This window comes from Pleurodeles waltl, chromosome 9, assembly GCF_031143425.1.
Source record: "Pleurodeles waltl isolate 20211129_DDA chromosome 9, aPleWal1.hap1.20221129, whole genome shotgun sequence".
NCBI classification, from domain to species: Eukaryota; Metazoa; Chordata; class Amphibia; order Caudata; family Salamandridae; genus Pleurodeles; species Pleurodeles waltl.
In genome coordinates this window covers 77,556,999-77,571,476 of record NC_090448.1, presented here as the reverse complement: position 1 = coordinate 77,571,476, position 14,478 = coordinate 77,556,999, and the positions used below count along the sequence as shown (strand labels likewise).

The following is a 14,478-nucleotide window of genomic DNA, read 5'->3' as shown; positions in this document are numbered from 1 at the left end:
CGGCATTTACCACCAGGGTTGTAATGAGGGCCATAATGTTAGTTACATTTTGAAATACATACCTATTTTTTGATTATATTGTTTTCTATACTTTTGTTGTCAATATTTTGGAAATTGCAGGCAAAGTATAAAATGTTGATATTTGTGCCTTTGATATTTTTGGGGCAATATGTTTGTCACCAATATTTTTTTCTAAGATATTTCATCATACAACCAACACCCTACCTCTCATGTTGCAAGACGCAATATGTTTTGACGTAATAGAATGCAAGAAAATTTTGTTGTGGGCTCACAGATGCCTCACTTTGCAGGAAGTAACCAGGCCCATCATAAAGCCTTGAGACAGCTGAAAGAGTGCACTAAAATTGTAATTGCTGTAGGCAGCACAGACCAGTTGTTCATTATGCAAATGTTCACCAATCCAGAGGTGTAAACATCCCCTTCATTCACAGAAGGGGATCCAAGCACATCATGAGAGTTTTTACCCAGTGCTGAGATTGCCAATTACCTGAAATGAATGGATTAGTTCTGATCAGCAGAGAGATTCCCTCACAGGTGCAGGAGCATACACATCCTGGTGTAGCAGTAAGCAACACAATACATTGTGCAGAATGCAAGAAAACATGCCCTAATACAGCACAACATCGCAGAATACAGCAACATATCACAGCATGACAGAGTGGAACACAGATCAGCCTGCAACATCTTAAGCTATTATAATGCAGTGGCCTTTACTTAAGTGAAGGCATGCAGCCTAGAATCTTTGCAGTTATATGCCCAGAACCTAGCGGGAGGCACAAGATTTGGGTTCTGGGGGCATGGCTCTCTATTGGCCAAAAGGAAGAAAGCCAGGAATGAAGAGAAAGTTATCATTCAAAGCAAAAAGAGTGGGAAGCTGACAACGTGAGCAAAGCAGGGTTGAATAGCTTCTGTAGGTAGAGGTGAGATTAACAGCCAATGTGAGCAGAAGTGAAATACAGTACTGATGTGTTCAAGTTGGATTGCAGAACTCTAATGTGAGCAGAGGTAATACTTAGCACCAGAGGCAAAAAGCAGTTTGGGCTACAACAATGAGCAGAGTAGTGTGACACAACTGTGAGTCGGAACATAAATAGATATTTTTATTTTTGTACATTGTGCCTTACTGGTGTTTCTTTGAAGATACAAGTACACAATTACATGTGAAGATCAAAGTAACTAATGACATCTGTTAGACCTGACAGCTGTTGGGTGGACTTTCTCCAACTGTTTGCATGACCCCCTGCATTTTCCTGATCTCCTTTTTGCTGGTTTTAGGACTCTGCGCACTTTACTACTGCTGAACAGTGCTAAAGTGCTTGTGCTGTCTCCCCTAAACATGGTAACATTCACTCATAACCAATTGGCATATTTAATTTACCTGTAAGTCCCTAGTAAAGTACACTGGGTGTGCCCGGGGCCTATAAATCAAATGGTACTAGTGGACCTGCAGCATTGATTGTGCCACCCACACAAGTAGCCCTTTAACTCTGTCTCAGGTCTGCCATTGCTAGGCCTGTGTGTGCAGATTCACTGCTACTATGACTTGGCATTTAGAACTACTTGCCAAACCTAAAATTCCTTTTTCTTCCATAAACGTCAACCCTAAGGTAGGCCCTAGGTAACCCAGAGGGCAGGGTGCTATGTAAGTAAAAGGCAGGACATGTACTTATAAGCTTTACATGTCCTAGTAGTGAAAAACTTCCAAAGTCATTTTTCACTACTGTGATTTCTGATCCTCTCAGAGGCCAGCATTAGCGATCCCCTTATATGCTTTTAAGTGGTAATTTCTGATCTAAGAGGAATACACTTGTCATATTTGGTATTGTTGAAATGGCCCTATGTCATACCCTGACGCATCTATCTGCACGATGAATTCCTTGGAGTAATCAGGGGCCCTGAGCACAGGTGCTGTGCAAATGGTTTCCTTGAGAGAATCACAGGCTTTCTCACAAGCCTCTATCCAGATGACCAACCTGGGCTACTGCTTAGAAGTTCGCTCAGTTAAGGGAGCAACAATGGTGCCACATCCCTTAACAAACCTTCTGTAATAGCCAGTGAGGCCTAGGAAGGCTCTCACCTCTGTTTGGATTGTAGGTGATTGCCAGACCATGATGGTTTAAATCGTAGCCTGGGGGTCTGCACCTTGCCACCACCTACCAGGTGTCCCAAATACACCACGGAACCCTGCCCAATCTGGCACTTGCTGGCCTTGATTGTCAGACCTGCCTGTTGCAGGGCTTGAAGCACCTCTTGGAGGTGATGAAGGTGTTCCTGCCAGCTGGCACTGTAGACAGTAATATCATTTATGTAGGCAGCTCAGAAAGCCTCTTTGCCAACCAGAACCCTGTAACCCAACTTTTGGAAGGTAACAGGGGGATTATTGAAACCAAAGGGCATTGCCTGGAATTGGTAATGGACCTCAGGGGTTGAGAATGCGGACCTCTGTTTTGCTCCATCAGTCAAGGTGATCTGCCAGTACCCTGATGTGAAATCAAAAGTACTGAGGAATTTGGCAGCACCTAACCTGCCAAATGAACTAATCTGCTCTGGAATTGGGTATGCAACAGTCTTGGTGACGGAATTGAGGCCTCTGTAGTCAATGCAGAACTGAAGATCTGGTTTGGTGCTCTGTGGAGCAGCCTTTTGTACCAACACCATGGGGTTGGACCAGAAACAGTTAGAGGGCTCAATGACCCCTAAAGCTAAAATCTTGGAGACCTTTTCCTGGACGCTGGCCCTCACCCTGTCTGCCAACCTGTAAACTTTATTCTTCACAGGGGGACACTCCTGTGTCATTATCGTGGATGCACCGATGCATGAGCTCAGGGGAGAGGAAGAATAGTGAGGCAAACTGTAACAGCAACTGGTAACAGTCAACTTGCTGCTCTAGGTTCAGGGTGGCAAAGAAGTTGACACCTTCCACTGAATCATTGTGTTCCTCTGCAGCAAGGAGGTCAGGGAGAGGCTTGCTCACCTCTTTCACACTCTCATCTTTCACAAGGAGCATGCTCAGTTCAGACCTCTTGAAGTGAGGCTTTAGTCTGTTGATATGGAGCACCCTTAGGGGGTTCCTAGGAGCCTAGAGGTCCACTAAGTAAGTTGCCTTCCCCTAATGCTCCTAGATATCACATGGGCAAGTCCAGCGGTCCTGGAGAGCTCTGGGCTCTATTGACTCCATGACCAATACTGCACCACCAGGTTGAAACTCCACCAGAGTGACTTTCTGATCATACCAGCGTTTCATCACCTCTTGACTGGCCCCGAGGTTGCTCTTGGCCTTTTTCCAGAAGCTGTGCATATGGTTCCAGAGGGCCAGCATGTAGTTGACCACATCCTGGGCAGGTTTCCTGGGAGCTTTCTCCCACCTCTCCTTGACAATGCTTAGAGGTCCCTTAACAGGTTAGCCATAGAGGAGTTTGAAGCGACTGAACCCTACTCCTTTCTGTGGCACCTCCCTCCAGGTGAAGAGAAGGCATGGCAAGAGGATGTCCCACTTACACCTCATGACCTCAGGGAGGCCAGCAATCATGCCCTTCAAGGTTTTATTGAAACTTTCTACTAGACCATTGGATTGAGGGTGATAGGGTGATAACTTATAAGTTACCCCACACACATCCCACATGGACTTAATGTATGCAGACATGAAGTTAGTGCCTCTGTCAGACACTGTCTCTTTGGGGAAACCCACAAGGGTACAGATCCCCATCAAAGTTCTGGTCACCACAGGTGCAGTCACTGTCCTCAGAGGGTTGTCCTCTGGGTAGCGTGTGGCATGGTCCACCCTGAGCAGGATGACCCTGTTGCATAGGGCTGTTTTGGGTCCCAATGGACCAATGACGTTGATGCCCACCCTTTCAAAGGGGGTGCCAATGATGGAGAATGGGATAAGGTGAGCTTTCAACTTTTTCACTGGCCTGTCAGGTCAGACAGGACCTGCAAAATGTATCAGAGGATGTCTTCATTCGGGGCCAATAAAAGTGGGCGGCAAGCCTGACAAAGGTCTTGTCTTGCCCTAAATGTCCTGCCAGGGGTATGTTATGAGCCAAACCCAGTAGGAAGACCCGGTAACACTGGGGCACCACCAGCACATGTGCTGCCCCAGAACCCAGAGCTTTAGGCTCAATATATAGGAGACCATTCTCCCAGTAGATTAGGTGATCCCCAGACCCACTCAGGCAATCCCATCATCTCCAAGTGAGATCTGAACTCTACCGCCCTTCAGGTAGTGTGCTCTAGGGCATTGCCTAACAGACAATTTACAGGCATGGCAGGGCTCACAGCTACTTTCAGAGTACCAGAGTCCCCCCACCCCACACTCAGAGAGAATCAGAGCTACTGATAGATGGCTCTCATGATTGTTAGCTACCATGACTTGGTGGAATGTGTTCGGTAGTACCTGCTCTGCTGACACTAGTTGACACTTGACAGCTGTCATGCTGACCCCTGTGTCACGCAGAGCCTCCACCGTTGCCCATTAATGGTGACCCACTGCCTATACTTGGAAGTATTGGCAGACATGTGGGCTTTTGGCACCATATCTGCATTTCCCATGGACACTAGGGTTATCTCTCTCTGTTCCCCAAATCTAAATGGGACTATCTCATCATCGAGCACTACACTAGCCAATCCAGGTGTCTGCCCACAAGTAGGGGGCTGTGTCATCTTGGGACATTAGGGGTCTTAGGGTGGCCATACTTGGAGCACTTTGCACATTGGGGTACAAACTTCCCTGTCTTGTGATCAAAGAATCCTTTCTTTTTAGGATTAGACTACTCCCTCAGGAATTATTTTGGGGGCCTTTAGCGAACATCTTATTTTTAAGTTTTTCTCCCCCTCTTTCTTCTGTTGGGAACCCGGACCACCTCTGTGGGTGTTACCCAGAGATGCCTTTTTTGCAGAGGTCCACCTCCTCAGCAAGCTTCTTGGGATCAGTCAACTTACTGTCAACTATGTGCTAGTGCAACTCTGTAAAACAAATACTGAGCATGTGCTCTCTCAAGTTTAAATTGTACAACCCAACCTAATCCCCGCACCCAGCCATTCAGTGCCTTACTGGAGTAATCAATGAAAACTACCCAGAACTAGTTGGGGACCTTCTTACTGTCCCTGAATCTTTGGTAATACTTCTCAACGGTCAGTCCAAATTTGGCAATCAACGTGGCTTTCAAGGGAGTGTACTGGGCCTGGTCCCCAACCTCTAACATCAGAAGTATGTACCTCCCAGGTGTTAGCATGTGTTTCTACAGGCCCACCCCCCAGTGCTCTGCAGGAACCCCGTGTGCCCTCAGTGCAACTTCATTAGCAGAAAACCAATCAATGTCATCTCCTGCCACATAACTGGGCACCAAATTCTTGGGTATACAAACCTTCTTGTCTCCATCAGATACTGTATGTAGGCTGCCACCATCACTGCTGGACTCAGACTGCCTAGTCTTGAGTCTCAACACAATGAATAACTCCCACAAAATGCTTTCCCGCCAATATTCTCCACAATATAACCACATAGAAGCCAAACACAGTGTTGCAAATACTACTCTGGAGATAAGGGTAGAGCCCAGGTTTACACAATTAATGCGGCCCTTGCAAATAACTTCATGCTGGGAAGTGCAGTTAGTTACAAGGGATACAACTTGCATGTGGTGGCTGCAAGTTGTGTGTTGTGTTTTCGACATAATCTCTGATGTTGTAACCTTATGGAGAGGATGAGGAAGTTAAACTTTATAAAAACCTACTACAGCAAACATCCAGCTTGTGACAAAAGAGTGCTGAGCAGTGTTAAAGCCAAGAGCGCAGGCAGGGCATGAGCAGCGTATCTGCAGAGGGGTAATCCTGACTGGTTCACAGGTGCAGTGATCCATCACTTCCACAGGCCAAGCTGATCATGGCAGGGGAAGACACAGTGAGGTGAGAAGATCCTATAAATGGAGTCTGTGTAGATGTCCCATGTTATTCATTCTAGTAGGGAGAAGCAGATAAGGTGAATACAGAGGAGACTGAGTGGTGAGGCATTGAGTTGGTGTAACTTTTAAAACGTTTCAAAATCTATTTATTGAAAAGGGGCACAAGTATTTGGTGGTTCATATTTAGGAAAAGGACGTCCTTCTATGGAAAACATTTTATAAAATAACATTTCTTCAAATAGGTGAATTATCAGAATGTTTGTGTGTGTATGTGTATTTGTAAAAATAAAATGGGGAAAAGGAAAGAAGACATAGAGTGGGAAGAGAAGGGTGGTGTGGAGCAAGCCTGAAATGACAGCTTGTCTTTGTTCAAGTCACCAAGGCCCTTATTTACGGGGAATTGGCATAAAGCAGCGCTTCAAGACTTTCTGCTGCTCTGCCCTTCGCCAATGGGAAAGAGCGGGAATGCACCATACATATACAATACGGTGCATTCCTGTCCTTTCCCCCTGCGCTGGCACACAATTGGCTGCTAGTGCCAAAGCAGGCACTCTTGCACCATGGTGCAAGAGTGCCTGCGCTGCATGCAGGATTGTTTTGTGCAGGAAGTGGGGGTACTGCTTGAGGAACAGCTCCTAACCTATACCTCGTTATGTATCTGTAGGGACTATAAAAACAAACATCAGTTACTAAAATGTAGATTGAATAATCAACTAAACATGAAATTAGGAGAGTCACTGTTAGGCTTGAAAAATGCATTTAAATCAATTACATTATACTTTATGTTTCTATGTTACTAGAACATGGAACGGTTCAATATACAATAAAATGGGAGGATATGTTATTTTGTTATGTGTTACGTTACGTTCTGATGTTGCGTTATGTTACGTTCTGATGTTGCGTTATGTTACATTATGTTAATGTCATGTTTATGTTAGTCAGAGTAACCATTTTAACTAATCAATTTGTAAAGGTAGCCATAAAATATAGTCTTGAAAGAGGAGCATATTGCAAATCTGTGTCTTTGCCGGGAGCCCTGTTTGTTTCTTCCATGGTTCCTGTCATGGGACCATAGAAGAGGTAAATTGAATCATCTTCTTCAACTGGTCCATACAATGAAAGTGGTAATGCACACTTTGAGTGTTTTATTGGATGTCTTACCTTCATGGAAATAGCCAGGTCTTCAGGCCAATATTTATACTTTTTTAGTGCCGCATTTTTGATGCAAAAGCGTCACAGCTTTTGCTTCAAAAAATGACGCAAATGCGGAGCTAAAAAAGTATAAATATGGGCCTCAGTGTCTTCAACGCTGCCATTTTGTTGCGGCGATGTCTAATTTAAGCAGGTAGTGTGGTCAAAGTTTTCAGGTCTGGAATGTTAATCTGTCATTTCGAGATGTTTTATTGTTCAGGGTTTCTATGCTGAGATGCATCTTCACCCAACGGTTTTAGCCCGTGAGTTTGTTTCCTGAGATATACGATTGATGTTGTGGGCGTATTAGGGGATTGGAAAACTGCTCTATAATCACAAAGTGCATATGCCATTTTCATGGAGAACGTGCCTATCATGGAAGAGTCTCTGTACCCTCCCCTACGAGCAACAGATGTCCTTATAGAAAGGGCTTTTGTAGTGGTCAATATGCAAAAATACTCACTCAAGTGCTATGTTTGTGTTTGAAGAACAAAACAATAGTTGTTTATGCTAAAAATGATAAATTGTTTAATCTGTCCATAGACACACAAAAAGAAAAAATATCAACATTTCTTGCTAGATCCTTAAAGTTTAAAGCATTTACTAAAAAAAAGGCAATGTTTGCTTCTTCAGTACAGTTAATGGTGGAGAGGAATCTTTCCATTCCTCAGCATACCTCAACAGCTCCTGGTGACCACGGCATGTGTGCTGTCACAGGTATGCCACTCTACTACCCTCTACGTTGATGCCTCATAGATTATAATGGATGGAAATCCATGCAAACAAGACTAGACTTGAGGGATTGAGGATGGGAGTTAAATACAGGCTGTAAACATTTGACAGGTTTATTAGGGCGTGGTGAGAGGGCTACTGAGAGCTGTGATTGCAGGGGGCCTGAAGGCTTTACAGTTGTTGGAGAGCTTGGAACTGTGAAAGAGAGTTTGAGGTGGTGTGAGCAAAACTGACATGAAAGATTAGCAGGTGAGAGGGAGCTATTGTGCAGTTAGGAACTTCAGAAAGGAGCAGTGGGGAAGACAGCAAAGTGGAAGAAGGGAGATGTTTAAGTACAGGAGGAGCCGAGAGGCGAGGAGGATTGAGAGACGTGTTGAAGATGGATACATTGTTGCTTAGATGAGGGTTTCTGGGACTGGGGACAGCAATGGATGTTTACGTGAGACAAGGTAAGGTCAGGGTATAGGGCTAGGGTAATGCAAGGCTGAGAAGGGACAGAGGACAGGGAAGGTTTATAGAAATGATGGTGGGTTGCAGTAGGGGTAGGATTGTTAAAGTGTTAATGGTGAAAAAAGAGGGCTCGTGTTTCTTGGAGGTAGGATGAGATGGCAGAGGATATAAAGAAGTGCATGGTTTGAAGGTTCTATGAGTGTTGTGCTGGTAGTGGTAAAGAGGGCGGGTTGTGATTGGCATTGGGTGAATAGGAGCTGGGATGGACATGAAATAGAGAGGATAAGACTACTTTTGAAGTGAGGATCCTACACTGTGGATCCCCTATTAAAAATGAATTGGGTGGTGTGAGTGGCAGATCCTTGGAAAGATAGAGAAGAGAGGGATAATGAGCAGTTTATGTTAGAGCTCATGGTAAAATATTGCCCTAGGTTTCAGGCAAGTATTACTACCACCTGTTTTCTATATTGGCTAGAAGATGAGATCATTTCAATGCTGTGTCCAGGGAGGCATGCTTCCAGTGGATACTCTCTGCGTGTCTTGATTAAATCTCAATCTTTTTTTCGGGTCCAATGAGAAGTGATATAGTGTATGCCCCAAGGAGATGCAGATAGTTGTATCATGTTGAATATTTGGCGTTCACCTAGTTTTAATATATGTGCGACAGAGGAAGGCACAACTTCCAAGATGACACAGTTAATTACTCCTAAATAAATATATGGGCTTCACCAATGATTGATGAGAGGTGCTATCCAAGAAGACACAGAAACCAACAAAGTGAAAATGCAACTTTCTAATTGCAGTCAATATACGGAATCCACCCACTACTATCACAGGTGCCTCCCAAGAAGGTGCAGATTCTAGTAAAGATGAAAAAGGGGGTATGTGTGAAAACAAGCTGTTCCTATCTATGAGCACCGTGGGTGCTACCAGAGAAGGAAAAGCACCAAAGAAAACAGATGACTATATTCCAATGAATGGGTTCCTCCCAAGAGCAAACAATGTGTGACCTAGTTAAGTACAGATTCTAGAATAATGCAAATTGAAATGATTGAATATCATTCAGTCCATTGAGTTCACCCAATAGTGTTAAAGTTGCTACTCAGGACGGCGCAGCTCTCAGGAAAATGCACATGCAAATTAATATTTCTTATTAGATCTATAGGACCCAAACATTAGTGATCTAGAGAGTAGGTGATGTGTCCCAGTGGGCCCCACCAGCACTTATTTAATGGGACTGGTCCTTTCTAGCAGGCGGCAGTCACATCAGTATGCAGGACTTAACAGCTCATGTCTGTCCTCCTGAAGCCCCACACCACCCATGCATATCTCGATGCAGCTGCAGTAACTGGGGTGACATCACATCATCAGGAGAGAGTCAAACACATGTCAAGAGGCCCTTCACAGTGAAGCTGAGCTGCTTTGCTATAGAGCGACAACCTCAGTGTTTCACTGCTGCATAACTGCTTAAATGAGGTAGCCTAATACTTGTTTACTGACTCCTATTACTAGGCAGGTCGAGAGAATGTCACAGTGCATCTAGCAGCTCTATGTTATTTATATATTTATTTATTTATTTTGCAGAGACCATTAGAGAGTTTTAAACTAGAAGCCAACATTACGCGTTTAGGCATGTGGAGATTTAGAGTCTGATTTTGAATTTGGTGGACCAGGTTACTCAGCCACAAATGTGAGGGATATGCCGTCCGCAATATTATAAGTGCATTATATCCAATGACACTTGGAATACTGCAGACAGGAAATCCATCACATTTGTGATTGAGTAATCCATCCACCGATCTCTAAATCAGGCCCTAAGTGATTTGCCAAGAATCACAGGATGTTGTTCCAAAGTCAAATTAGGAGCTCTAGCCATCAGGCCACATCTCCTCCTCATTTTACCTTCCCACACATTTTCTGAGTGGAAAAGTAAGAGGTGATATGTGTATCAGCTGGGCAAGCTGAGGAGCAGGTCTGGAAGTTGCAAACAGCAGACATGCTGACGCAGTAGCAGTTTGACACAGAAATGCCTGTGTTGGTCCTGGTGATTGTCGCTCACCATCCATGTTTGGAAAGTTAAACAACAAACAAAAGTTCATGCCACTGGTGAGTGAATCAAACTACTTTCACACTGACCTGTGACTCTGTTTTGCAACTGAGGGCTGAGTTTAGGGGCAGTCTCACATAACAAAAGCACAGAGAATGCTGAGTTAAGAAGTAGGAGCTTATTCACAAACTGCATTTTGTATTACAATTAGTAGTACTGCGATAGTGCTACTAACATACTTCAAATGTTATTCACATACCTCTGTGCAGTGGTCCACGCTTCTGACTCTCCCCTCTTTTATGTGCAGAGAGATATGACTTGACTTGCGGAGAACACCATACCTGTAAATGTACGTTTTAGTACTAAATGTGGGAGGAATGCTGGGGAGAGGCTGGAAGGTGGGGAATACTCACTACAAAAGGGGAGTGGATGAGGGAGGACTAAAGAGGGTTCAAGTCAGGAATAGGGAGGCATTTTGGGAAGGACATGTACCCACCCACAAAATAGTAAGCCCCTTTCTATTCAGAAACCAACCTTTCATGTCAGCCAAAAAGACCCAGAACATTCAGAAATGTATTCCAGCTCAGAGCTGGAGTAAGTCCAACACCAATCATAGGCACTAATAGGTATTGCAACATCCTTTTTTAGAAATTATGGTGGAAGGGCCATAAAAGAAATCCTCACAGGAACAAATGTAAAAAAACTAATATTTATTTAAATTATTGTTAAATATATTGACACTTTATTTAATCCAAAAAAACGTTAAAAATAAAATTATTAACTTATTGTAAGTTGTTTTGTGAACTTTTTTTAATATAACAATTCATGTAAGATTAAAAATGATTACAACAAGTAAATCATTGCTAATGCATTCTACACAGCACTTTTAATAATTTTGAATGCACAATTTGTGTTTTACTTTAAGTGTTTTTTTTAATCAAACTTAAAAAAGGTATTTCATTTTAATTGTAATATATTCAAAATAATGTTATTTTATATGTAAAATCATTTTTCAATAATGCTGTTATGTTTTTGCTTGTTCTACAATTTAAAAAATATGCAACTATTGACATTAATATTTTGTTCTATTTCTTATTTTTAAAGTTTAATGAATTTTTAAACTTTTCCCTATGGACATATCTACTTTGGTGGTGCAGCTCTTCGACTACGTATGAATAGTTACAAGTAGTAAAAACACACTCATAAATTAGTCTCTATCCCCTGGGTTCAGTGGAAGCGGCCCCAAACATTCACTTCTCACCATTGTATAAGAGTCCAGGTTACCTGGTGTTTAAGATTTTCTTACTCATTCATTTTTGCTTGCTTTGTAAAAATGTTGCATAAGATTTTATGTTTCTTTTTCATGGGCATTTTTTAAGATATTGTCACCTTCTGGAAAACAACCCAAGGATTTAAACAAAAATGTTCTAATTTCTTTTAAATTCTTAATGGCTGCTGCCCTCATTAGTATTGATAGCAGTGTCAGAATGTGTATTTTTAACTTGGGAATGATGTCGCTCTAATGATTTCATAAACACAATTTGATCAGTGCAAAACAAAGTTTTTGAGAATCTCTTCTCAACCACTGGTTGCTATTTCAAATGCAACACCCAAGCCCCAGAGCATTGTGCTTAGGCTAAAACATGGAGAAAAAGTGAAAGGCCATTGAACAACAACAATTCTCAATTAACACAGATCTAGGCCTGATTTCAGGCTGACTGTGATGGAGCAGAGCCCAGATATACTAAGCGAGTCATCCTCGTCAAAGTTTTTACATTTGGACTTAGTCTCTGAAACTGAATTCATAATTTTTCAGCAGGGAAAAGTTCAAGGTGGAGGTCAGTGTGGGTCCCTTAAACTTAGACAGGTCATCGTCAAACTCTTGCTGAAGCCATTGGTTTTGGTTCCAAAAGCTCCAAGAAGGACAAAGATGGGGTTTGTAGCAGCCGGGATGCTTTACTGAACAGATAGATTTGCTGCCTCAACACAGTCCATGGTTCTCCCGTCAGACTTCATCACTCTTTTATTTCACAAAATCCTCCAGCGGGGCAAGGATGGCAGCTGTAGCTGAACAGGGCTCGATGACCCGGCATAGCTTTATCATTATCTCTGATCCCATTTTCAGGACAACAAAAAGCTTCAACCACCAGAACAAAACTGGTTTTCCTGCCTGTCCTAGGTATGACCTCCCTAGGCAAGCCTCAACACTTAGCCCTCCAAAGGTGGAAAAATGACTAACTCCTACTTATAACCAGCTGCTGGGAAAGATCTGTCTGGCCAGTCCAACAGCTGCCAGACCTAAAGGGCAGATTTCAAGTTACTAGACCTCTCTCCTTCCAGAGTTCTTGGAGGGTCCAGTCCACTGTGGTCAGCTGGACCTTGAGGAAACAGGATGCCAATATCTTGACCCTTTAAGAATAATTTTAGTACCTGGTTACCTGCAGTAGTCCTTGGCTCCTTGAATCCCTTTCTTCCAATAAGAGTCAGAAAACGTCTTTCTTTCCGGAGGGCATTATTGTTTGGGTATATTCTTCCCAGATCCAAGAATATAGTCTGAGAAAGGAGGTGGTGTTTAGGATGCCATATTTATCCTGTGCACTAGCCAAAAACTGTAGAAACTCTGCCACCCAATCCTAACTTTTTTCACATCCCCACCCCCTTGTACAGCATTTCCTCTTTGCCTTACTGCAGAATTATACAGTGGCATCTGTTTGAAGATGGAAGAATTGTCTGCTATGATGTAAACATCTCTCCAGCTACCTAGCCACTCATGTATTTTATTTAGATTAGCTCTCTTCTCACCTGACAGGGCACAACTATTTCCTTTTCCTACTGTGACTGGAGTCAGCATATCTAGGAGAATTCTGGTGTGAATAGAAGAAGCTCTGTCTGGTATCTCCAACTAAAAAGAAGTGTCACATCTGTCCTGTGTTTTGTCTAGTGTTTCTGTCCAGCCCCAGATAGCTATCCCCTGCTATGTGAACAGTAGTTAACGCCACACTGTTGATCCTGGATGTGTATTCTTGCTCTGAAGAAACATAGTGGCAAAATGCTTCCGGTTCATTTTTGCCTCAGGCAATGCAAAGTATATTTTTGTACAAAGTTACTTTAGCACAACAGTTGGCCGAAATTTGATCTCACTATTAAATCAAGTAAAAGCAGCTCCTCGCATGTGTTTCACTTTTATCGAGTTCATCAGAGAAGCATAGAAGGGGGGACCCAATGTAGGGTAAAACCAAACAGCCACAACATTAGAGTGCTGTATAGATTCTCTAACGAGCTCTAATGAGAACAAAACACTGATGTGAGGAGTAGCTATTTATTTATTCAAAGATGTGTTGGATGGTAGGTTATCAATCCAAAGCTGCAATACTGTGTCTTGAATGGTAAAAGGCTTTTGTCATGTATCAGCAATGTGTCAATAGCGCTAGTTACTCCTATGCTTAAAGTCTTTACTGCAAAAATGGTCAAATATGTGGTAAATTTTCTAGCTGGTGTTGTGGATGTGCTCCATTAACAGGAGCAGTTGTCTACACAAACCCTGGATCTACACAGAGTTCTTTGGTCTGATTTATACATGCACAGTAGTCAAATTGTACTGATTGACTCCCATATAGAAAAAATGTGCATGTCAATTATCATTTCACACCGAAATAGTAATTGAGTGAATCGGTTCCAATAATGCTATAAAAATGCTTGACACAGATTCATAATTACCTAATGCAAAGATGAACTGCAAAGCAGAAAAAACAGATTTTAAATTTACATGTCAAAATACAAGTCCTATTGAACAACATACCTCTGATAGCTTGTCAATTGTTGGGTTTGAGTAAGATTTTTCTTATATTTGATTCAGCCTCTTGTAAAAGCAAGTTGTGAGGTGATATTTGTGTATATTGTGGTTAGTGCATCATGTTGGGTTATTTAGCTACCTTTATTAACATATGCATGTGAATATTTAACAGCGAGTCCACTGAAGTTGGAAGTCCTGAAAAATCATTAGAGCAATGCAACCTGCACAACCCAGGTAAGTCACTAACTGTTTTAAGAATGTTTTAGGTAAACCTGTAACACCTACTACATACTGCATGTAACAAGTAGTGGAGCACTCATCATAACTGGGTTTGCATTACAGCC

The 14,478-nt window shown here is 42.6% G+C and overlaps 1 protein-coding gene across 4 annotated transcripts in view; it reads left to right on the top strand.

Moving 5' to 3' along the window:
* Nucleotides 1-14,478, top strand: part of LOC138258583 (protein SSUH2 homolog) — a 164,375-nt gene that overhangs the window by 47,560 nt on the left and 102,337 nt on the right. For 2 of the 4 annotated variants that reach the window (XM_069205948.1, XM_069205946.1), the window contains exon 2: nucleotides 14,307-14,368. In XM_069205948.1, coding sequence (XP_069062049.1) covers nucleotides 14,349-14,368 — 20 coding nt within the window. In that variant the 5' untranslated portion in view covers nucleotides 14,307-14,348. Of the gene's footprint in view, nucleotides 1-5,790; nucleotides 5,926-14,306; nucleotides 14,369-14,478 lie in introns of those variants that run through there. The other 2 variants (XM_069205944.1, XM_069205947.1) reach the window with 2 other exon arrangements.